This window comes from Molossus molossus, unplaced genomic scaffold (genome assembly GCF_014108415.1).
Source record: "Molossus molossus isolate mMolMol1 unplaced genomic scaffold, mMolMol1.p scaffold_m16_p_20, whole genome shotgun sequence".
In the NCBI taxonomy this organism is placed as follows: Eukaryota; Metazoa; Chordata; class Mammalia; order Chiroptera; family Molossidae; genus Molossus; species Molossus molossus.
The window spans coordinates 26388598-26411081 of record NW_023425356.1 but is presented as its reverse complement, the minus strand read 5'-3'; the positions used below and the strand labels follow the sequence as shown (position 1 = coordinate 26411081).

The 22484-nt window shown below is 45.0% G+C and overlaps 1 protein-coding gene across 2 annotated transcripts; it reads right to left on the bottom strand.

Annotated features, from left to right (window-relative positions):
• Positions 1–1608: 1608 nt before the first annotated feature.
• Positions 1609–22237, bottom strand: BCL9 (BCL9 transcription coactivator). 2 transcript variants are annotated; one of them, XM_036273393.1, is made up of 10 exons: positions 22150–22237; positions 21858–21990; positions 19958–20049; positions 15519–15831; positions 14233–14549; positions 12847–13036; positions 11794–11893; positions 6680–8921; positions 5185–5445; positions 1609–3938 (listed from the first exon to the last, which is right to left on the bottom strand). In XM_036273393.1, exons 4-10 carry the CDS (start codon positions 15569–15571, stop codon positions 2821–2823), a joined length of 4281 nt encoding a protein of 1426 aa, XP_036129286.1. In that variant the 5' UTR covers positions 15572–15831; positions 19958–20049; positions 21858–21990; positions 22150–22237; the 3' UTR covers positions 1609–2820. The 2 variants fall into 2 exon arrangements, with proteins under 2 accessions (XP_036129286.1, XP_036129287.1); XM_036273394.1 differs by having other exon boundaries at positions 2211–3938; positions 19958–20081.
• Positions 22238–22484: the final 247 nt, after the last annotated feature.

Sequence of the window (22484 nt, the reverse complement as noted above, 5' to 3'; positions counted from 1 at the left end):
ATGTTAACATGACATATCTTTCTCGCCCTTTCACTGACTTTTTAAAATCTAGCATCTTTAGTTCTCCATGCAATAGCATCATTTCTCAAATAGGATTTTATTTCATAGCAAACTCAGCAAATTAGAAATTGTTGTATTTAAGCCCCAAATGAACTGAAGTTTATCAGATATCAACGTGCTGAATTGTTGGTATATGCTGATAAAGTAAATGAAGACTTAAGGTTTTTTTCAAAACTCAATGCTTGGGGAAGCTGATTTGCACTGCTGCAGGTTCTCCAGCAGGGGGCCGGGCCAGGAAAGCCACATCCCCAGCCCCTCCCAGAGGGGTTCACCAGTGGCGGGCCCTTGGTTCTCTCCCGGGGACAGTAGGAACTGGACCGCACACCATTAGTGACCACAGCACTATTGTGTGCAGCCGGGAATGAGACTACCCAAGAAGCCAGACCAGTGGACAATGCCAGGTCCCAAACTTCCTTAGGGCTCCATCTCATGCTCCCAAACAGCTCTTTCTGTTCCTTCTACATACTTCAAAGCCAGAGAACCTAGGAACAGAGCTAAATTCACTAAACAAAATCCTCATTTGGCTCCCCTAATTTCTCCACAGCATAAAATTCTCACCACCTAGGACCATTTGAATAGATTCGACTGCATCAGAAGAATTCTTAAACTAGTGAGCTGTTTTCTCATCTGCAAACGAGAGGATTACTACCTGCTTCATAGGGCCCCTCAAAAAGGAGAAAGAGAACACACATGGAGGGGACTGGTGGAGTAGGTGCTCAAGTGATCATCTCAGTTTTGCTCTCTGGGGCTCTCATGCTACTGAGAAGACAGGGCTGCTGAAGGTGGAGGAGAAAACAGCTCTCCAAACACTTCGTGGAGAGAATCACAGGTGAAAGGCTGGAACACCAACAGAGACCAGTTAGTATGAGTTTGCAGATGACTCTGCCACTGCCGCTCCTCACCGAGATTCCCACCTAAGAACACACACGCACACTGACGCCACTCACTCAGCTAAACAGCTCAAAGAAATACACACACCGGAACAAATCTAACTGCACAGAAGCACAGCAAGTCCCTTAGACACAGCCGTCGCAGGATATACGCCGGTATGCTGACGGCATGTGCAGTGGGAAGTGAACTGTGCAGACTGAGCAGGGCTGGCTCAGGGGACACTGGGCAGGCAGTGAGGCGGGGACACAAAAAGCACCCCAGAAATCCGACTGTGCAAACGCATGATTTTCAGGTCTAGTAAGAATATTTTTCCTAACAAGATCCAGGGATATTTCATAACTTATTCAAATGATTATACCTTTGGCCTTAATTCTTCACACATTGAACTGACTCTCAAAAAAATTCCTAATCAAGATCATTAACAGCCTCTAGACAGAGGGGAGACCAGGGTTGCTCCTCTGCCTTCAACTAGGATTTCACAGCTGAGATAGGAGCAGTACGGGATAAATATATGAGAACACACTCAATAGCAAGGAATATGCTTCCTCTGTGAAGGCACATAACTGCCCCTATCAGTCAACTCCAAAACTCATGCTATGCTTCTGAGTCATGTGGCAACAGGAATCCAAATTAAAAAAAAAAAAAAAGGCAGTTCAGTTTTGTAAGAAACAATATATTTTATTTTTCTGACACCACAGCTCTGGTGAGTGGTTTTGTACCAAATTTAATGGAGGTTACACAGAACGTTTTACGCATGGGAGGGGGGAGGGGAGGAACCACAAAATTAAAAACAAAATCCTGGGTAGCTTTTAGCATCTGTTCCACTCCCACATTAATAAAATTCACTTGGGAATTCCTAATAAAAAGAGAACAAAAAAACAAGGTATACTGGGGAAGAAAAGACGAAGGGCCAAGACCCTCGAGCATCCCAAAGACAAGCCTCTCCTCCCGAAGCCAGAAGACGCCCAGCATGGAAGGCTAGTCTTTGTCCGATTATTTCTCCAAAATAACACCGTGTATTGCAGCTGCCAAAGGGAAAAAGAGAACAGGGAAACAGGGGTCACCCATGGGGACACAAGGGAAGAAAACACGCTTAACCAAGGAGGTTGGAAGGAGAGAGGAAAAACGAGAAAAACATGACGGTGGGTTTGCAGACTGGGAGAGACAGTGCTGAAGAGCACTTGAACTGAAGAACAAAATGTCCTAAACGTCATTATTTAAAAAAAAAAAAATTTCCCCCTCCCCCCACCCCTCGCTGAACTTAGTTCCTTTTTTTGTGCTTTTCATTAATACTCTGCTCTGAGGTCGTAGTTTGGTTTTTCTATACACTGGAGTTGAAAGAAAATAGTCCAAAGGTCTGAAGATGGATTCTCCACCTAAAGTAAACAGCCCAGCATTCCTGTTCTCCTCTCTTCCCAAAGACTAACGTTTCTGCTAAAATCCCTTTTACAATATAGTACAGTACACACACAAAATAAAGCCCAAAGCAAAAAACAAAACCAGAAAAGAATCCTGGGAGAAGCCAGTCCGAAGGACGTAAACATACAGAGAATGGTGCAACACGTGACCGATGGCAATTCTCAAAGCACGGCTACAGATTCCCAAAAGGAGGTGCCATCATGGGATACCCAAGTCCACAAAAATAATTTTTAAAAAATAAATCTTAAAAAAAACACACCTGTTGATTAAATGAATCATTTGTTTTCAGGTAAATCCATACATTCTCGAGTTCCCCCCTCCCCCAAAGCAGCCCTCGGGTCTGTTTTCCTATTGCATGACCAACAGTCTCCTGGAAGGAACTCCCCTAAAGCAGCCCTCAGGACCTGAAATCTCATCTTGACAAGGATCGGCACATCCAATCTTAGCAGCTTAAAACATCATGTTTCCTGGGTTGCCAGGTCCTTGACTAAATCCACCCATGCCCACGTCAGCAGCCATGCCCCGGGGCCTCATCTGCGGGGGGATCATGATGTTCTGTTGGGGTCCCATCATGCCCTGCATGGACATCATCATGCCTGGAGAGCCCACAGGCCCAGGGTGGGTATAGAGCCCGGCAGGTCCCCGATCCTTGCCAGGAATCATGCCCACGGCAGCAGCTGGATTGCTCATCAGGGTGGGCTGGCCGGGCATTGTAGATTGTGCTGGTGACATCATCCGATGGTGAGGTCCCATCATGCCTTGCTGGAGAAAGGCTGGTGGTCTCATTGGGTTGTGGCCTGGCATGGATGGAGCTGTGCCAAGAGGGATGTCTGGAGTTCCCACGGGCCCTGGACCTCCCATGCCAGGTAATGCTAGTCCCATTCTGGGGGCTTGTTCGCCCATCATCCCCTGCATGTGTGAAAACCCAGGCCCAGGACCCTGGGGCTGTTTACGGCCTGGGACTTCCCCTCGAGGGAAATATTGCAGTGTCTGGCTAGGCTTCTCAGATGGAATAATGCGAGACAGGTCAAACTCAGGGATTCCGGTGGCTCCGGGTCGAATGACCTCCTGCAGATCTGGGTCTGTAAACACTGAAGGCATGCTATTCCCCAGGACAGCGAAGGAGTCGGGACCCCCTGGGCCTCCAGGCTTACAAAGTGCTGCATCTGCTGAACTTTGGGGCAGGTTGCTGGGGCGGCCAAGGGGACCTTCTCCTGGGAAACCCATACCTCCTGGGAAGTTGCCCTGCCCCCCACTGGGGCCATTGTGAGGGAAAGGAACCTGCTGTGGAGGAGACTGTACTGGAGGGAAGCCCTGGGGAAAGCCCATTCGTCCTTGAGGTACCACTGGAGGCTCCTGGGACCCATGCCCCATGATAGGATTGTGTGTCATCAAGCCCGGCCCCATTGGGACCCCATGAGGAGGTATGTTGGGTCCCATGGCATTCGGAGAGGGCATCTGATTGGAGTGAGAAAGTGGCTGGGTCATTCCCATTGGGCTGAGGGTTGGCATCGGGACCACGGGGTTTGGACCTGAAATTCGAGGATTCTGTGTATTAATGCCCATTCCTAGAAAAATAAAGATATAGAAGGAATCAATTGAAAGCAACTCAGAAGAATTGTAATAAATCAAATTAACAAAATAATTATTGTTCATCAAATGTGTCTGGTACCATACTAGGAAAGCATACAGCACACAACCCCTGCCCTCAGTGAGATTACAATACATTTGGGCACACAAACCAACAGCTCTACGAGACAACATAATATTGTCTTAAATTGTGTGACATAAGAGTATGCAGAAGACAGCTAGGAAGAAAGTCTACTGCGTGAAAAGTTACAAATTAATATGCAAATGAGCCTGTAGTCTTCTTCACTAGAAACATTTAATATAGAAGCAAACAATTTGTCTAAATGACTTAAGTATAGTCCTTTTCCTGAGAAGGAGGATTAAGTAGTCCTAAAAGTCCAAGAATCAGAAATGATAACAACAAGGAAGCCAAACAGGCTTCGTCAATCGACATCTGGCATTATCATTTCATACTGCCTTACAGAGCATTTTTAGGTTAAGTGAAATGTTAAAGAAATGACAGCTTTTAATGCAGATTCTACTCTAGTCTCTGGGACATTTCAATATTTGGTCTCTATGGAATTACCACTGAGGATGTAAGGATAGTGCCTGTGCCGTCCACACAGCATATCCTAACCTGATTAACTAGGATTGCTGATACATAAGGAGCATTCCTAACCATCAGAATGGCTGAAACACCTCGTCTCTGCCCCACCTTCACCACCCCAGATTCTTCCTTTGTGTTTAGAGAGACGGGGGGGTGGGGCAGGTAGAGAGTGAAGGAGTACAGGCGCACGGAAGGAATTCTCTCTCTAGTCCTAAAGAGAGTGCTTCTCTGGGAAATGGGGGCTTTCCACGGTCTGAAATCCTATGGCTGCTTATGGTTTGAGGCTGCCCTTTCAGGAAAATACTTGAGAACTAAAGACATTCCACTCAGAATGTTAAAAAGAAACTGCTTTCAGTGTTTCTCCAGGACTCCCCACCCAAGTCTAGGTGACAGAAGCATCCAAACTTCTATAAGGAATATAAGGAAACCTGCTCTCTTATAAACACATGTTGAATCAAGCTACTAAAAAATTATCATTATCTTCCTCTAGTCAAGATGCTTTAATTCTATTAACACTCAGATGGTATATTTTTCAACTTGTTGAACCTCCATCTATTGAGGTCTATAGTTATCAAGAAAACATGCAAGAAGTTTCTATTCCAGCGATAGCTCCACATCCTATCTTCCCAATTTCTTACCTGGCATGTTATTCATTGATGGCAAGTTGGGAGAACGAGCTGGAGGGGAGTCGTCGTCGGAGCTGGCCACAGTCTTGATGGCATCATGGTACAATGGGGTAGAACTAGGCATTGCAAACTTGGACATTCGAGACATCATAATGGACAGCGGGTTCTGGGACAGGGTCGGCTCTGGAGGCATGGTGTACGGTGTGCTGGAAGGGAGACTTCCTGGGATATTCACAGAGGCAGACTGGCTGGCTGTAGGAGGTGGGGGGCCACCTAAGAGAAGAAAGCAAAAGAAAACAAGAATGGGCAGGGAATTCGATTCCTCCTGAAGGCTAGTGGGCCTCTGGTTATGAACTAGCAAGGCCAGAAGCGAGACAGAGGAACAGCACAGTGTTATTAGACTCAGGACACAAATCACCAGGCTTCTAGTCAAGCTCCGTGTGTACAGAGGGAGCTGGCGGCATGATGTGGAGGTGACAGAGCCGCAGAGGGGAAGACACACACACCCAGAGTGTGTTAGAAATATTATTTCAAGCTTGAGAAAAACAAAAACATGGTCTAGAGACAACTATTTCACTGAAAAGAATGTGAAATGAGTAGACTGTTCCCTTGCCAGTTGCAATTTACAGTCTGACTCAGGGATTAGGATAACGTGAGGCCAGACGAGCAGCACTCCGACCCCAGGTACTAACTCATCACCCCCACACACGCTCTTGATTAATTTCCACAACGAGATGTCTGAACTAAAAAGGTCCAAGGGGGCTGTTCCACTGTACAGCCTTTGTGAACTGCTACCCAACAGACACAAACACTTTGGCTTGTTGGATAAATCTCCTGTCTTACTGTGATTCTAATCTTCCTCAAGTGGAGACAGCTCGGACCTAGTATTTACACCTCAGTGCTTATCTTCCACTGACCACCTCGGTCTCATTCACAAAACCACCATCATCAGTGAGAGCTTTTCCTGGAGGAAAACACCAATAAATGGTATATGCTCTGTGAGAACAACAGCCTACCAAGGAGAAGATTTTGGTAACTGTTTCTGTGATCAACATGTATTTACGAGAACCACTGAAGTGTCTCAGCAACCTCCCCTCTTTGCTTGGGATTATACTCCGAATCTCTTGACACAAGGGCAGCCCCTTGAAGTGGGTAGCTCTACTACTTAAAGAAGCCACATTCTTCTAATATTGACATTGTATTTTGCAAATGTAAATTATTCTGCGAAGTCACACAGGTTTCCCATTTTCCCTTCTCCTTTAACAGTCCTATCTGACAAACACATTTGGCACTAAAAGCGTGTGTCCTTTACCAGAATCAGACACTCGTACATAACCCCATGGATGTACTGGTCATGTGCCTTGCCAACAAATATGTCCATTTCAGCAAAGGCCACCTCCTCCGGTTGCGTGATCAAGTTAGGACACCCGTTTTCTTCAAGTAAATAAAAGCGGTGTTTGCAGTCTCTAGCCACAAGGTGCAACGGTGAGGATGCGAGCATACTGACCTGACTCGACGCTTCCCAGCATGGCTGGGGAGGCCATGGTGAGGGGTGCTTTATGGTTTGGAGGGATCCCAGGACTCTGAAGGGGAGGTTTCGGAGAGGAGGTCCATCCAGGAGACGGGGCAGGAAGTGATGGAGACTTGAGGTGAACAGGCGAAGCAGCAGCAGACCCCAAGACAGGGGGGGACTTAATGGAAGCAGCAGCAGCTGGGCCTGCCAGCATGCCTGCCAGCTGCGATGGAGTCTGGGGGGACTTGAGATTTCCGGAGGGCGAGCCCAGCATTGGTGACTGGACTTGGCGCATTGTGGGAGACTTCAAAGGGTTAATGCCTGGGGAATGCACCTGGCTGCCTGCCACAGATATATCCAAGGGCTTCCGCCCCAGGCCACGCTGAACTGGAGGAGCTGTGTTGAGGCTAGTGGGGTTACTGGAAGGGTTGAGAGGTAGTGGTGGCATATGACTGAGCCGGCTGTTAGTCCTTTGGTCGGGCCCAATTGATTCTCTGAGATTCCGCAAGCCACTGTTGCTGCCTGGACCCTGAGACATGGGGAGGAACGGCCTGGGGCCCATGCCATACTCTTGCTGAGGGTGCTCACCAAATGGCAGGGGCACCATCTTCTGCTGAGCAGGCAGCATGTCCGCGCCACCGGGGCGTAATTTCATCATCTCCTCAGGGCCCGCCCCAGCCTCTCTCATCTTCTGAGGTATCATCTGAGAGCTGGATCCCATGTTGACGTTTAGACTGACATCTCCCTTCATCCCACTAGGAACCATCCCAAACTCAAGTTCCCGACCAGGGCCCATCTGTGCGGGTATTCCTTTCGGAAAGTCACCCCTGGAAGGACTCAGAGGGCCCTCAACTGGTATTCGAGGGAAAATGGGATTATTCCCAGATTCCAAGTGTCGCTGGGAGCCTGGGATCATCCTGTTCATCTCCATGCTGGGCCTGATGCCTTCCATGCTCATCCCTGGAGGGAGACCCAACTGTTTCTCTGCCAGCTGCTGTTGAAACATCTCTTCAGACAATCCTTGGGGGTTCGGGAAGCGTTCCCCTCGGCCGGGACCACTGAAGACACCCTGGCCAGGTGGGAAGTTTCGACCGTCTGGGATTTTTGGCACATCATCTGGCCAACTGACTCCAGAAAGACCTGGTCTAGATGCTGGGTTGGAGACATTTGGCCCCTCCAATTCAGAGTTTATCATCCCTGCAAAGCCAGGGAGGCGCATCTGGCTCCCTGGCATATTGGGGTGGGGAGCCATGCCTCTCGGGGGCAGAGAATGTGGCATGTTGATCCCATCAGCAAACGGCTCTGCACCCCCAGGCCCCCAGCCTTCACTGGGAGTCATCTGGTACGGAGGGGGAGGCCCTCGGACCACTCCCCGAGGCCCATGATGATGGACCACCATGTCCGGGAGGGAGCACTGCTGCACCACCACTTGCTCCTGCTTTCTCCTCTTCTCTTCGTAGAACTCCTGCTGCAGTTTCAGCCAGGCTATCTGCTCAGGGGTCATATGATCCAGGTGGTCGGGTCCCATGGGCCCAGACTGAGAGTTCATGGAAGGTGGAACCATTTCATCTGGAGAAAAGGGCACATCTCTATGTCCTTGAGGGCCAAATGGAGCTCCCACATCTGTCCGGGGCCCAGGTCCCTTACCTAGGCTTTGGGATTGAGCCATCATGGCCTGTATCGGCCCATCTGGTTTTTTCTGAGGTCCATCTAATACCCCAGTGTTCTGCTGGGGTCCCGCACTTTGTCCTCCTGTGAATTCTTTCTCATCAGGGAACAGCATCCGCTGGATATCTCTGAGCGTCTGTAAGGAGCGCTCCCGGTGCTCCAGCTGCTCCTGAGACAGCCCGTCGGGGTTCTCTCCCAGTGGCGGGGGCTCTCCACTGGGTACTGGTGGAGGCGGAGGGGCTTTGGGATCTGTTGAAGAGCTACTGCTCCCCTGCGAGACAGGGGTCACTGCTCCGTTGTTGGGCGTCAGGCTGGGCCCAGTACCATCTGGGGGGAGTGGAGTGGAGCTGGCAGGACTGCCTACAGAAGGAACCAGTTTGTTTTCTACCCCAGGACTATCCTGCTCCAGGGGGCGAGGGGGGGCGGCGGGCTTGGGTGCTGGTGCTGAAATGGGTGGAGTTGGCTGCAGTCTGGTGTTCTGGGAAGAATTCTGGTCCTGGTTCGCTGGAGCTGGGGGCTGTTGTGGGAGGGGTTTCAGATCATTCCTAAGGGCAGATATCTGTGTGTTCTGAAGATAAACAAGATTTAAAAATCATTGGTAAATTAAACAGAAGGGCAATTAAAAAGCAATGCATGCCATAAAGGACTCACCCCAGTCACACAAAGCTACACTGACATTTGCTGTAGAAACCGCTCATGTACAACCTCTTTGGACATGGAGACATTTTGATTTTTTTTTCTTCCACTTTACTGTCAACTGGCATCCCCCTCACTGAAGATTAGGTTTCAATAACTTTATAAGCATGCCAGGGAGAGCAACTCTGCCAATGTGAATACATTTGAGTATCTATTTCGAGGAACAGGTTTGATATCACATGTCTACTATGTGTTTCTGATTCAGGGCAAGATTAGTTTCTTGGTATGTGGGAGGCTGTACCTAACGCCTTTTTCTTTTCCCCGAAAGTACAACTGTGTATGCAGACGCCTCACTGTCAATCAAAAGACCTGATGTTTTCAACTGAGAGAGAAAGCACTTGTCACAGCTCCATCCCCTGCCAGCCAGAGGCAGCAGCAAAGCCCGCCTCATTTCAGCGTCTCCTCTGGCAGGGCGATGACCAACGTACTCCTCTCCCTGAGTTTCCAGGCAGCCTGACATCTCTGGTTTCTGTTTTCAGTTTGTGATCACTGATTCCATATTTGATAAGAATTTATACATTAACTGCAGTAAGATAATCTGTAGGCAGGAAGCGTCTGTGGGGAAATCTGAGGCTATCTAGCTCGTGGTGTCTCTTGATCTGTTCTTTCCAATAGAAAGTAGACTGCCCTTTACACAGGCTGGATGATCACCTTATTATTATTTATTAAACACCAATACTATACTGAGTCCTGGGTAAAAGCATACTCATCTACAGCAGATGACACGGATGCTGTCAATGTTTGGAAGAAGGACAGGTATGTTCTGGGTCTAAACCTTGGCAGGGCTGACGGTACTAAAGAACAGAAGGGCCCAGCCTACGAACTCTACCTCGGGGTCTTTCACTAGCCTCCAGGGAGCCACATGATCCCTTTCTGATACTCATTTGCTCTCACCCATTCACTTAATGCAGTCTGTATTTCCAAAACCCTAAGGCTCTTACCGCCCCCCCGCCCCGAATGTTTACCTGTGTGCAAATTTGTACATCAATCATTACATGTACCTCCGCATAGGAACAATTTGTGTTGCATAAGCATAAAGTGACTATGTGTACAAATGTTTCATTGTAGGTATCCGTGCACATATGTCTGCAGAGACTGGTGTGGGTCAGGATGGCTGACCCTGCAGGACTCTGTATGGTCAAAGTGTCTTCTGCATCTGACTCTTGAAGTGGAGTGTGGAGTAGTCGCCTTCATTTCCTTCCAGGGCCATTTTAAGTTTGGTTTTGTAGACCAGGTTTTGTCTGTTTGCTGAGGGTGGGCACTGATTTCATATAAGGTGACCACGACAGAAGAAATACTTTAGTACCATCATTTTCATTTGTGATTTGGAGCAATGGTGATTTGACTATTCCTGATTAACTCCTTTTCTGATTTCATTTTAGTACCAGAGAAGGTGGAGGTGAAAACTGTATTAAAATCTGGCATGAAGCCCTGGCCGGTTTGGCTCAGCGGTTACAGCGCTGGCCCGCGGACCAGAGAGACATGGGTTCGGTTCCCACTAAGGGCACATACCTCAGTTGCAGTTTATCCTCGGCCCCAGTTGGGGTCATGTGGGTGGCAACCAGTCAGTGTGTCTCTCTCACATCGATGCTTCTCTCTCTCTCCCTCTTCCATCCTCTCTCCCTCCCACTCTGTCTGAAGATAAATGCAAAAATGTCTTCAGGTGAGGATAAAAAAAAAAATCTGTCATGAACGCAATAAAATGTTGGCTTGAGTTGCATTGTACCCTGTGCATTCTAGGACAATATAAAATTTAAACAGACGCATAGTTAAGTATAAACTGAAAAACATATATACAGATAGGTATACACACACACATTGTAAATGCTAGATATATCCATCCTCTGCCCTCAGGTAGTGGGGATGCATGAGGGATATGAAATTCCTTTTCCAAGTCTAGGAAAGCCCAAGCTCTGTCATGTCAACAGAGAGGGACTTTACTGATATGTCATCTATTTTATCTTAAATTGCCACTTCAGTCATTTATTGCCATTTGACTTGTCCCATGTTCGAGACTGATCCCAGTACTAGGTGCCATGTTTCCTGAAAGCAAACTGTCTTGAACATCTTGGTGTCCCCAAGATGAATGAGCAGAATGCCTTGACAATGCCAGACACAAGAAATATCTCTTGGTTCAATTTGGAACACGACCTGAATTAAAACAGTCGTCGTATGCTTTTTCCAATGTCGCTTTACATTAGGTGCTTCATGGAAACAGACTAACATGGATTATAATTTTAGAAATATCAAGCAATTAAAAGCATTCAATGGTCTTCTTACTTTGAAATAAATAAGAATCATTTTGAAAGTTACTAAGACTCTTTATTTATGACTCTATGACTTTATGATTTATTGGCATGTACTCCACTATTGTAGTTTTGGTCATTGCTTCTTTCTGCCTTCAACTAACTTAAGAAAGTTTATTTTTTTAAAACCTGCTCTATACACTGGGTCTGAATTCAGATTTTTTCAGAGATAGTTGCATGAAAGAAATCCCAAGATAGCTACATAACTCCTTTTTTGTGTCTTTTCCCTCCTAGTAATTCATCAATACACCCGCATGCTAGTAGGACAGGCCAGTGCAATGTGACAGGCCTCACACCACAAAATGCCAGAAGTAGGTTAAACGCCCAGAATGCAGCTTGTAACATCAAGACTACTGCCCTATCGATGACATTCACCATCTCCCACCTTTAATCGCTGCAGAACCTTTAAACCATTATTTCAATTCCAAAACGACGTACCAGAGGGGCTGTGCTTCTCTCTGTCTTGCTGTTCGAGATGTTCTGGATGTGAAAAGAGACAATTGTTTCGACCTGGCCCTTCAATACCGCTTCTGCAGCTCTGCAGAGACAGAGAGATGCACACACTGGGACTTGTTCCTGTTTCACAGACCCTACGTCCAAAGCCCTCTCACGCCTGACCGAACTTGTAATAGATTAGAGACAGTATAAAGAACCACCAGAAATTTTGAATGAGAAGAAATCAACAGAAACAGGTTTTCATTAATTCCTATCACAAAGAATAACATTCTCTTCTTTCATTATATGTCTATCATTTACTGTCAAACTTCTAAAATTAAAAGACAGCTATTAGCAAATCTAAAAAGAGGCATTAAAAAAAAAAACACACCAAGATTTTCTCCCTCAAACCAATACACTGTGGTAGGTGTTTCACAGAAAATCCTAGTCAAAATCCCAACCTGAGAAGGATGAAATCTCACAACATCTAACGATAAACTGAGGCTGTCAAGATTCACTTTGGACCTTAATTTTAAAATCGTAAGTAAAAAAAAGTCAGTAAACTGTATGTGAGGTATATTCATATTTTTTTATAAATAAGTAAAAATCCATTGATTCATCCAGCCACCAGAAACACATGTACCAAAATGTTCAGAGTAGTTATCTTGGTGAATTCGAGATTTTTTTCTTTTTTAGTTATTTATATTTTCTAATTATTCTAAAATAGACATGTAATACTTATGTTGTTTAAAAAAGAATACTAAGTTTTAGAAAAGTATATGGTGCAATCAATCCCTTTCATGTTTAAAGAGGTATATATGCATGTTTATATAAGCACAATGTACTTCTGGAAGGAAAGCCAGGAAGTATCATTGTGGACGCCTCTGGGGAGTGGGGGTAGGGAGGTTTTATGTTTTATTTTACCTCCTTCTATGCTGTTAACTTAAAGTGATAATTATACAAGTGGGGAAGGGGGGATCAATTTTCAATGAGAATAAGAACTTGGTGCCCAAACACACAAGTCAAGCCAACAGCAAGACACAGCCATCAACTTACTTATTGGCCATCTCAGTAGAAAACACATACACCACTTTGGCTGGAGTCTTCTGAGCAGGTGTGGGCTCTGGGGCAGTAGTCTGACCATGGGAAGGGGTAGAAGACCTGGGGGCCGTAGCATTCGATGGGGTCATCGAGTGTGGTGTGTGCTGTGAATCCTGGGACTTTATGTGGTCAGCAGAATTACATTCTAAAAGAATGAAAAAACTCCTATCACAGGAAGAATAACACTCTCTTCTGACAGCATATACAGCATCACAACACAAACCCACCTTGAAAATTTCAAGGAGAAAGTACCTTGCTAAGAGGAAACCTATTCTACTCATAAAAACTGAAATATGCTTCTCCCTAAATGACTAACTACAAAGCATTCTTTCCCCATCTCCTCCATCACACATTCTTCAGATATGAGCATAAATGTCTCCTCTTCCTGGAAACCTTTTTGGAACCTCTTGGACTGGACCAGATACCCTTGGCTAGCTGAATCCAGAGTCCCCAAGTTCTCTAATTTCAGCACTTAGCATTTTACAAATTTTATCATAATTGTTTAATGGTCTGCTGTCCAGATGCATTCAATTCCTTGAGGACAGCAACTGTATCTGTCTTCCTGGCCATGGCAGCACCCACACCCAGCATGGCACTGGCATTCATAACAGGCTTCCCACAGAACACCTGAGGGAGGAAGGAAAGATGGGTGAACACTCACCCAGGTTTTCATTTCTAATTTGGGTTGGGGAATCACACTTCCACTTCTTGAATACTAACTCCATGTGCTGGCCTGCAGTTAAGATTTTTGGTTTTATACCAGGAGGTAAAGGCCTAAAATCATAGCCACTGGTCCCATACTCTTCCTGGCTCACTCCATTTCCATGCCTACCAAACCCCTACCGCACTGAAATCGGCTGTGACAAACCCGGAGTAGTGCCAGGGCTTCCCCTTGTGCCCACAACTCTGGCAAGTAGCAAACAGACAGTGCAAAATCCAAGTCTTGGAGGATTACTCTACTAAAGAGGAGGAGAGGCCAGAAATGCTCCAGTGTGGGCTATTCCCAAACAAAGTGGAGCTATTAGCTCGACACTGAAGTAGAACAGCATTGAGGCCAGAAACATCCAACAGAACATGGTTAGGGCCATGGAACATGTCATGTGACCATGACGCCGAAACACCCGCATCCTCGAGAGCAAGAATTCCTCAACAAGGTGGTTCCAAACTACTCTTCAGTATAGGAAAATGAGAAGAAACAGTTCCACCTTAAACTGCAAACTCCGGAACCTGACTCCTACTCTCCCCACTTGGCTATTAGGCTCTCCAACATTCACCAGTGTGAGAGGCCTTCCCTCATCAATACCTACTTCCCTCTGAGTCTCAGAGATCTTATAGACATACCTTTCATGTCAGAGTCATCGTTTGGAGTCCCAGGATCTCTCTGATCAAAGGAGTCGGCGGAAATACTTCGCTCCCTTTTCCCCTTGCCCTTGGCACCATTTCCAGCCCCATTCTTCAGCCCCATGCTCCCACCTGGGCCAGGGAGCGCTTTAGGGGTATGGCCCCCACTCTTGGAGTCACAGGGGGATGGCTGGGATTGGCTGGCTGAGCCCCCCTGTTTACCCTGATTGGAGAATTTGGAATCCAGCTGGGGGTTTCCAGATGGGGACATCACTGTAGGGGGACGGACCATCACCTCCTGCTTTGACTTAGGGCTACTAAAAGAGACAAATAACAAAGGGAAATCAGACAGTGGATACAGCTGGTCAACACAAATCAGGAAGAAGGAGTTTCTATCGTGGGTCAAGGAGACCTTGAAGACTCAGTAACCACCCCACGTTTCACTTCAGCCACTCTCTTGTTCCCTCCACCCCTGCTCCCATCTCAGAAAGGAGGATCAAACAGAGTGCCCTGCCAGGTCTCGGGAACCCTAGAGCCACATGGGGACCCATCGCTAGGGCTACTGTCAATAAAGGACAACGGTTTCTATGTACACAGAGAAGTGACTCTTACACTAAGACTAGCGCAGAGTAAACAAACAGGCATCGTGAAGATCAAAATACTCTCCACCCCCCTCCCACAGCTGATGACAGGGGACAGCTGTAACGGGAGGCTAGCTTCTCTGCTGGAAAATACAAGCAGATACAGGACAGCAAGGAGACCCGCTGTGACTGACAGGTTAGAAAAACCCTCCAGGATCTAACCCCCACGCTTCGACAAATAGCACCACACTGGAGCAGATACATTAACCACTGCCCCCAGGGGCCCAAGAAAAATTCTTATAAACTGAATTCTTATAAATTCAGTTTGAGTACTATGGACCAGAGGAAAAAGCTTCAGGTTCAGGGGCTGTTGTTTTAGTTCTGAGACCTTAGGTCTCCTCACCATTCCAGGCCTCAGTTCCCTCATTTGCCAAGTTTAGTACATTGTACTGAGTGGTCTTTAAGGTCCTTGTGTTTGTGCTTTGGTGAGGAGGGCATGGTAAAGGGGAATGGTCAGGGGATGATGGACAAAAGAACAAAAAAAACTCTAACATAAACCTTGCCTGTTTACTATTCTATTACTATTTACTTATTGGGTTCTCTTCCTGTCCCCCCCTGGGTCTCATTCACTTCTAGTTCCACCAGTGAGTGTTCAGGGCCCACCCACGACGTGCCCAAGGAGCCACGGGAGCCCCCCGCCCTTACCTCTGTGTGTTTCCTGATGGAGAGTTCCTCACTTTAGGGTTACTGGAATGCATTGATTGAAATCCTGAGCTTGCAGTCACAAACAGGGACGGGCTCCCCGAGTTCCTCTCGGGCTGCAGCAGAAACGGCTGCCGAGGGCAGTGCCAGTGGCCCTCTGCTTGCAGGGTGCGTCCCTCAGCGCTGGCCACCTATATGCCTTTTTCCTCTTTGTTTTCCTCTGCTGTGGAAGTAGGTCCTTTCCCCTTGCAGCTCCAGCATTCTCTGGGTGTGTGCCTCCTGCTGCCAAAGGAAAATCTCGCATCTCCAGGGCACACTGCGGGAAAGGGCCACCCAAAAAGAGTTGGGAGCAAAAACAGAGAGACATAAAACACCCTTAGAGCAGGATCAAAGTTAAAGCACTAGCCAACCTGACAATGCAGCAGCTAGATCATTCCTCAGCTTCCATCAGGGTTAAAGGAAAGAGTGATGTTCATACCATGGCACTAAAGCTGCCCACTAAGACTTTCTGCCAAGCACCGGAGCCTCGCACCCAAGCATCATGTTCTAGGTAGACTCGAGAAAACCATTTTTATCTCGGGCTACATATTCTCCCTTACATTTCTCTACTTCCAAATATAAAACCCTCAGAAACTTGAGTTTTTCTTTTTTCAAAACAATGCTTTGAAAACCACTGGGTTTTCCAAACCCGTAGCAAATATCTAATGTTTTACCTCTGATGACAATGGCACCGAAATGGAACAAACCCCGCCCAACTTCAAACCATGAAACAAATTAATCTGTGCTTACATTCTCAGGGCCTTGGGTAAGGAGACATTAAAGGAGGTACTTCTGAAATCAACTACTGAGGTAACACCAAATACAATCAGTTCTTCCCCCCGATTTCCATGATCTTCCTATTAAATTATGTCGAGTCTGGGTTCTCACCGCTTAGGGATAGGGACTGCAGGCATGGGTAAGCATGGGAATGATCCCTAATGCTGAAGGTAAATGAACATCTTTGAAGGCCAAGACATTTTTTTAGCCAATTTGCAAGGCTAATTTGAAGCATAAAGGTCAAGAAAATATTCCCAAACCTAGCCAGAGAACAAATGAGAAAGCCCTTCATTTAGGGAAAATATGGTTTCTGTGTAACCACCATTCCTCACCTCCCTCCCCACTATCTGATATTCCAATGATAGGGTCTAGGGCAGTGGTTCTCAACCTTCCTAATGCCGTGACCCTTTAATACAGTTCCTCATGGTGTGGTGACCCCAACCATAAAATTATTTTCATTGCTACTTCATAACTGTAATTTTGCTACTGTTATGTCTTAAGTGACCCCTGTGAAAGGGTCACTTGACCCCCAAAGAGGTCGTGACCCACAAGCTGAGAACCGCTGGTCTAGGGATAAAGGAGAAGGTTATTAGATGCAGGATTAGTGGCTAAAGGATCAAAGGGAGTCAGAAGCAGCTCAGGTGTTACAGCTTACATATACTTTAGGAGACTCAGAACTGGACTAAAATTGGGAGGATTAGCTACATTCTAGGTTTTGGCATCAAGTATGATCACTGTCAAGTGTGAAAGTCTATTTCTTCATTTAGAAATGTGCAATAGTCCCAGCAATTTTACCTGAGACACTGAGGAGAATTTATGGAAGTTCTGAGGCATACAGTGACATTCTTTTCCTTTTTTACATGAAGTCAGAAAAGAAAACTAGAATAAAACGCTATGGAATATTTCTGTGCTGGCCTTAGGAGAAAGCATCTCCCAAAACATTTTGGTCTTGATTATATTTAAGACTGCATTTTTATCCATTTATCCCCTACCACCTTCAGTTTTTTTGTTTTTTGTTTTTCCCCAGTTTAGGCTATAAAATTGATTGTGATTGTCAAGTTTGACAAACACAATCATAAACCATTTCGTAACCTCTCACTAAACATCAGGACTCACGGGTAAAGAGAAGTAGCAAATGCAGCTTGCATGGAGAAAGCCATCAGAAAACATTTACCTCAGGAAAAGAAAAGCTGTTACCACCGATATAGTCCCTTCCTATAACTTCTTCTGGTGCCTTCTGTCTGCATCACGCATGCTAGCACTCAATCATAATGTCATATTGAATAGTCTTATGTGTATATTGTTATCACCCTATGAACACTATGTTCTTTGAAGACAAGAACCTGGTTTTAAAGTTCTTTGGTTTTCAAAGAACTTAGATGCATGTATATGTAACCAATGGACAGAGACAACAATGCTGCGGGGGAGGGGTCAGGAGGAGGGTGTCAATGGGGGGGGAAAGGAGAAACATCTGTAACAAAAATAAATAACTAAAATAAATAAGTAAAGTTCTTTGGCTTTGGTATACATCTCAGCGTAACATACTAAGAAGGTGGCTGAATCCTCAGTGACTTATTCAGTTTCTTCCACAACAGAAACACCTGGCATCTGTGTTGGACTCTTTTCCCAAAGGAACTCAAAACATATTACAAACATCAAGTCACCTCAAAATGCCATGCATTTCTGATGAGTTGGTGGCAAAGATCGCTTCTAATAATATCATGTAAAACACTATTATTTTCAAAGTACGTTTCCATACAGTTTCTTCTTCTCACAATTTGGTCCAACCTGATCAACAGGCGCTTTACATGCAGAAGAACAGAGCGCACAGGTGTGAATGCCTTCTCGAGGCCTCTGGCTAGTGCATGCTGACCTGGCTCTTTGCTCTAAGTCACCTCTGTACCATTACTTTATGGGTGGAGCACAGAAAGAAGGCTGAAACAAGCATGTGGGTTCACTCAGTAACGAGAAAGACCCAGGTGTTTCACCTCTTCATCCACAGGAGTAGCTAAAATAAGTCACCCCAGCTTTAGCCTTCCTGACACTTAAAACAACTGAACAAAAAAATGTCAAGTATCTTATCGTACAGTTCCAAAGAATAAAATTAGGCTCTTCAGCTCCTACATTTGCAGGTTAGTGCTCAACTGTTTGCTTTTAAGGATTGGAAAAGATTTATAGAATGGATCATTATAGTCAGAGAGATTATTTTCCCCAAAATAACTAAATCTCCCAACTCCTTAGATCTATATATACAATGTTTCCCTTTTCTTCTTATATAATACTTAAACCATTTACTATGTGTCAGCCATTCTTCTAAGCATTGTCACGCATTCACAACCACCCAGAAGGCAGGAACCACGGCTCTATTTATAGATGAGGAAACTGAGGCTCTGAAATGTTAAGTGATTTGCCCAACTAAGTTGAGTCATTCCCCTCTATCTCCTATATATCCTGGATATTTCAAATCAGCATTCAGACATGTTGTCGTACCTTCCAGATTAAAAAATAATACTAATAAAGCAAAACAAAACCCAGCTCTAGCATTCTGTTCTCCTTCAGAGCCAAGTTCCTCCAGAGAGCTGACAGGACACAGTTTCCATTTACTTCCTTACTAACCAGTCACCCTTTTACCATTTTAAATCCACTCCTACCCACAGATCACAAAAACCACTATTTTTATTAAAGTCACCACGGTCTACTTCTCTCATCTCATCTTGTTTCATTTCTTAGAGCTTGCCAGTTGATCACGTCCTTCTTGAAACTGTCTTGTAGGCACTGTTCACACATATTAGGTCATTTACAACCACCCAGAAGGCAGAAACCACTGCTATTCCTACTTCACAAACAAGGAGACTCTCTCTCTTGGTTTCCAAAACACCACAATTTCCTAGGTTTCCTCCCTCCACTCCAATCCTGCCTTTGCTGGCCCCTTCTCTACCCAGTCTCTACAATTTAGAGTTCCTCGGGACTCTGCCCTGGGTCCTCTTCTCTCCTCACTCTGTAAGTTCTCTCCGCGCCAACAACCCCCAGTGTTATATCTCCATCTGCAGACCTATATACACAACTGCCAACTGACATTACCCTCCATGTCTCAAACTTAAGATCAAAGACGAATAATTCTTCTCTACATAGCCTCCCTCCCAAAAGTATTTTTCCTTCGGTCTTCCACGTTTTAGTAAACGGCACCTTCATCCATCCAGCTCATGCCAGTAATTTGGGAGTCATTCTTGCCACCTTTCTCCCCTACCCCATTCCAAATACTAAGTCTGAATTTTTTGCTGAATGAATGAGTCTCGGCCTCAGTGTTCTTCTTCAGAGAGGAAAGGTACCTGGATGTCACCAATCTCCATGAAATTCTCCATTACACTCTTTTCATAGCATCCTGTGTTTTACCTTCACTACATGAAGTTCCATGTTTTGTAATTATGTGATCATCTGCCTAACATTCCTCTCTCTCACTAGACTCCATGAAGGCAGGAACCAAGATTGATAGGTTCAACCCTATATTCCAAGCATTTACATGATATTTGCTCAGAAAATATTTGTTGAATAAAAATGAGAGTTTTTCCCCAAGATCGTGTAAGCCAGGCATGCTTTCTAGTGGCATCATCCATCAGGCTACTCACCAAAACCCCCAGGGTCACGATATTGCAGTGTTCATCCTGGAGGTGAGAACTTGGAGGAGTCCAGGAACCCCTGGCTCAAAGGTGACCCTCACCTGGATGAGGATGAAGTTAAGAAGAAAAACTCCTAAGTGGATTTAAAAAAATCAACAATATCATTTGTTTCTGAGTATCTTGAGAGAAGGCCACATTTCCTATTTATTCTAGAATATGAGTTTAAGAGGAGTTGTCATCTCCCATGTACACAGAGTGCAAATAAAGGGTATCTTATCCAACTAGTAGATATTTCAAGTGACTTTCCCTCCTTCCCACTGTACATTTTCAGAGACTGGAGAAATACTAAGGCCAAGTAAAATTGATTTTTCTTCTTTTTAAATTTCTGAGCGTTTAGTAGGAAAAACCCTAGTTTTGCTTCTGCACATTCCTTATTAGTACAGAGAATTGAGAGCTAGAGGTAAAGGTGAAAGAGACAAAATTCCAGATACAATTCTGAATTCACAGAGTGAATACTATTCACAGCTCCTCCCTATTTTCAGCTGTCACTCTGCGGGGCAAGCATACAGCAAGGAAACTTATTTTCATATACTTTTACAGAAATATGGGGCTGAACAGGCCACATGATTTCCTGACTGAGTGCCTATTGTATGCAAAATGCTATCCTGAATTGAGCTAGATAAGTCAAGTGAAACAACGTTCAACAAGAGTGTCATTGTAAATTAGAACTGGAACACCAAGACTCCCCTTTTGCCCAGAATTTAGTTTTGAAATTGCAAGGAAGAACCAAGTTCTAGAGTGTCCTAAGGCCAAATTATTTAGGAAATTTTAAAAGAAGATTCTACAGGTTACCATAAAGTTATAAATAAATTTACAAATTAATCTGACCAAGGCCAGAACCACCGCTACGACTCCAATTTCAACTCTTCCAATGATCCTTTCCCACTTTCCTGCCCTAAGAAGTCAAGTTTATTATTATGTCATGGCTAACAAACTTCTAGGCTATGACCACTGCTCCATAAAAGGCATAGTACCAAACTTAGAATGTGGAACTAAAAGGCCTCAGGATCCCATTCCTCTCTCATTCTTAACTTCTGGTATGCCAACTACTAAAGGGTTTCCTCTCAGAAAAAGTACACAATAGGAAGAACGAATCTTTCCCCAACATATGGCAAAAAGAACACTATACAATGGACATGTACAGAAAACCCTGGTACAAATAAAATACTACATGTTCTCATACTCAGGGTAAAACATACATCTATCACCCTTCAAGCTAACAAACTTTAAGCAAGCACAAAGAATGAGTATCAAGCTAAAGTGTTTTGACAAAATTTAAGCATTCAAAAGTAAATTTCAACTACAAAGTAAATTTTCAGCATGTTCCTTTTTGTGTGTAATTTTCTTTGATTCCTAACTACCCCCAGGAATGTCCTCCATGGCCCCACAGTATTATATTCATAGCACAATTAAAACACCGATAAAACTGTATCCCTGTGATGTGCACGCAGAAAACTTTCAGAAAATAAAGGTTTATCATCTCAGCACCTGACACCCAATAGAAACTCAATAAATGCTGGTTGATCCACGTAGAATAATCAGCATGAAGCTTGAACATTGCTTGCCTCAAAGTCACACCAACCAATGATGACACGACAAATATACCTGTTTTAACTCCTCACCGCCCGTCTTTCCTATGAGGTGCATTATTGCAGAAGTCTCTGCTTACAGAAAAGTGTAAGGTAACTGCACCAATAGTTCTGACTGGCATTTAACCTGATGACTTCTGCCTTGGGAACTGCTACAGTAATAAACAAATGCAGTTTTAACTTACGAGACACCCTACAGAAAAATACAACACACTTAGATTAAATCACAGAAGTGATGGGCTCATCATCAGGTTCTTTACCTTTTAAGACGTCCAATTTGCTTTCTCTTCTACATTAGGACACAGGAACTCTCCAAGAATAATCTCTGCCTCCCACACAGATGGGTAGTTTTAGGTCAAAGTGGAGTGACACCAGTTAGTCCCACGTTCAGTCCTACAGGGATAAGAATAGAAAAGTTCATACCTCGATTCATGCCAATTGCCAAGAAAACCACCCATTCCCTAATGCTCTGAGGCCCAAAACAACAACTGGAAGAAAATTATTAAGTCTAGGTCAAAAATGGGAAAGAAAAGGAAAACCACTAAAACTCACAATGTAAGCTGGAGCACTGTGGCCCAAATCCATTCCGATGAAGACTGGGGAAGTTTAGAAACAGCAGAATCCACCAGACACAAAAGCCTCATTCTAATCAGTTTTTTACTTTCTCCACAACCAAGAACAGCCACCACTAGTTGCAAAATGGCCTTTGATTTCATATCTTCTCTATGCCCTTTTTCTTAGCATAGCGGAGATGCTGAGAAAATATTGCAAAGCTTAAAATGCAAGTGGCCATAAGATAATTTAACAGTTGGTCTAGAGCAGGACTTCTTAACCTAGGATCTACTGCCTCCCAAGGAGTCTGTAGAGAGACTTAAAAGGGGGGGGGG

Bases quoted from the DNA above. Each gene is read 5' to 3' on its own strand.
- BCL9 (XM_036273393.1), bottom strand. From the start codon at position 15,571: ATGCATTCCAGTAACCCTAAAGTGAGGAACTCTCCATCAGGAAACACA. The intron at 5,446-6,679 runs GTCAGTATGCTC...TTCTTCTCTTAG, and splicing joins GCTGGGAAGCGTCGAGTCAG to GTGGCCCCCCACCTCCTACA. The intron at 3,939-5,184 runs GTAAGAAATTGG...TTATTTTTCTAG, and splicing joins ATCAATGAATAACATGCCAG to GAATGGGCATTAATACACAG.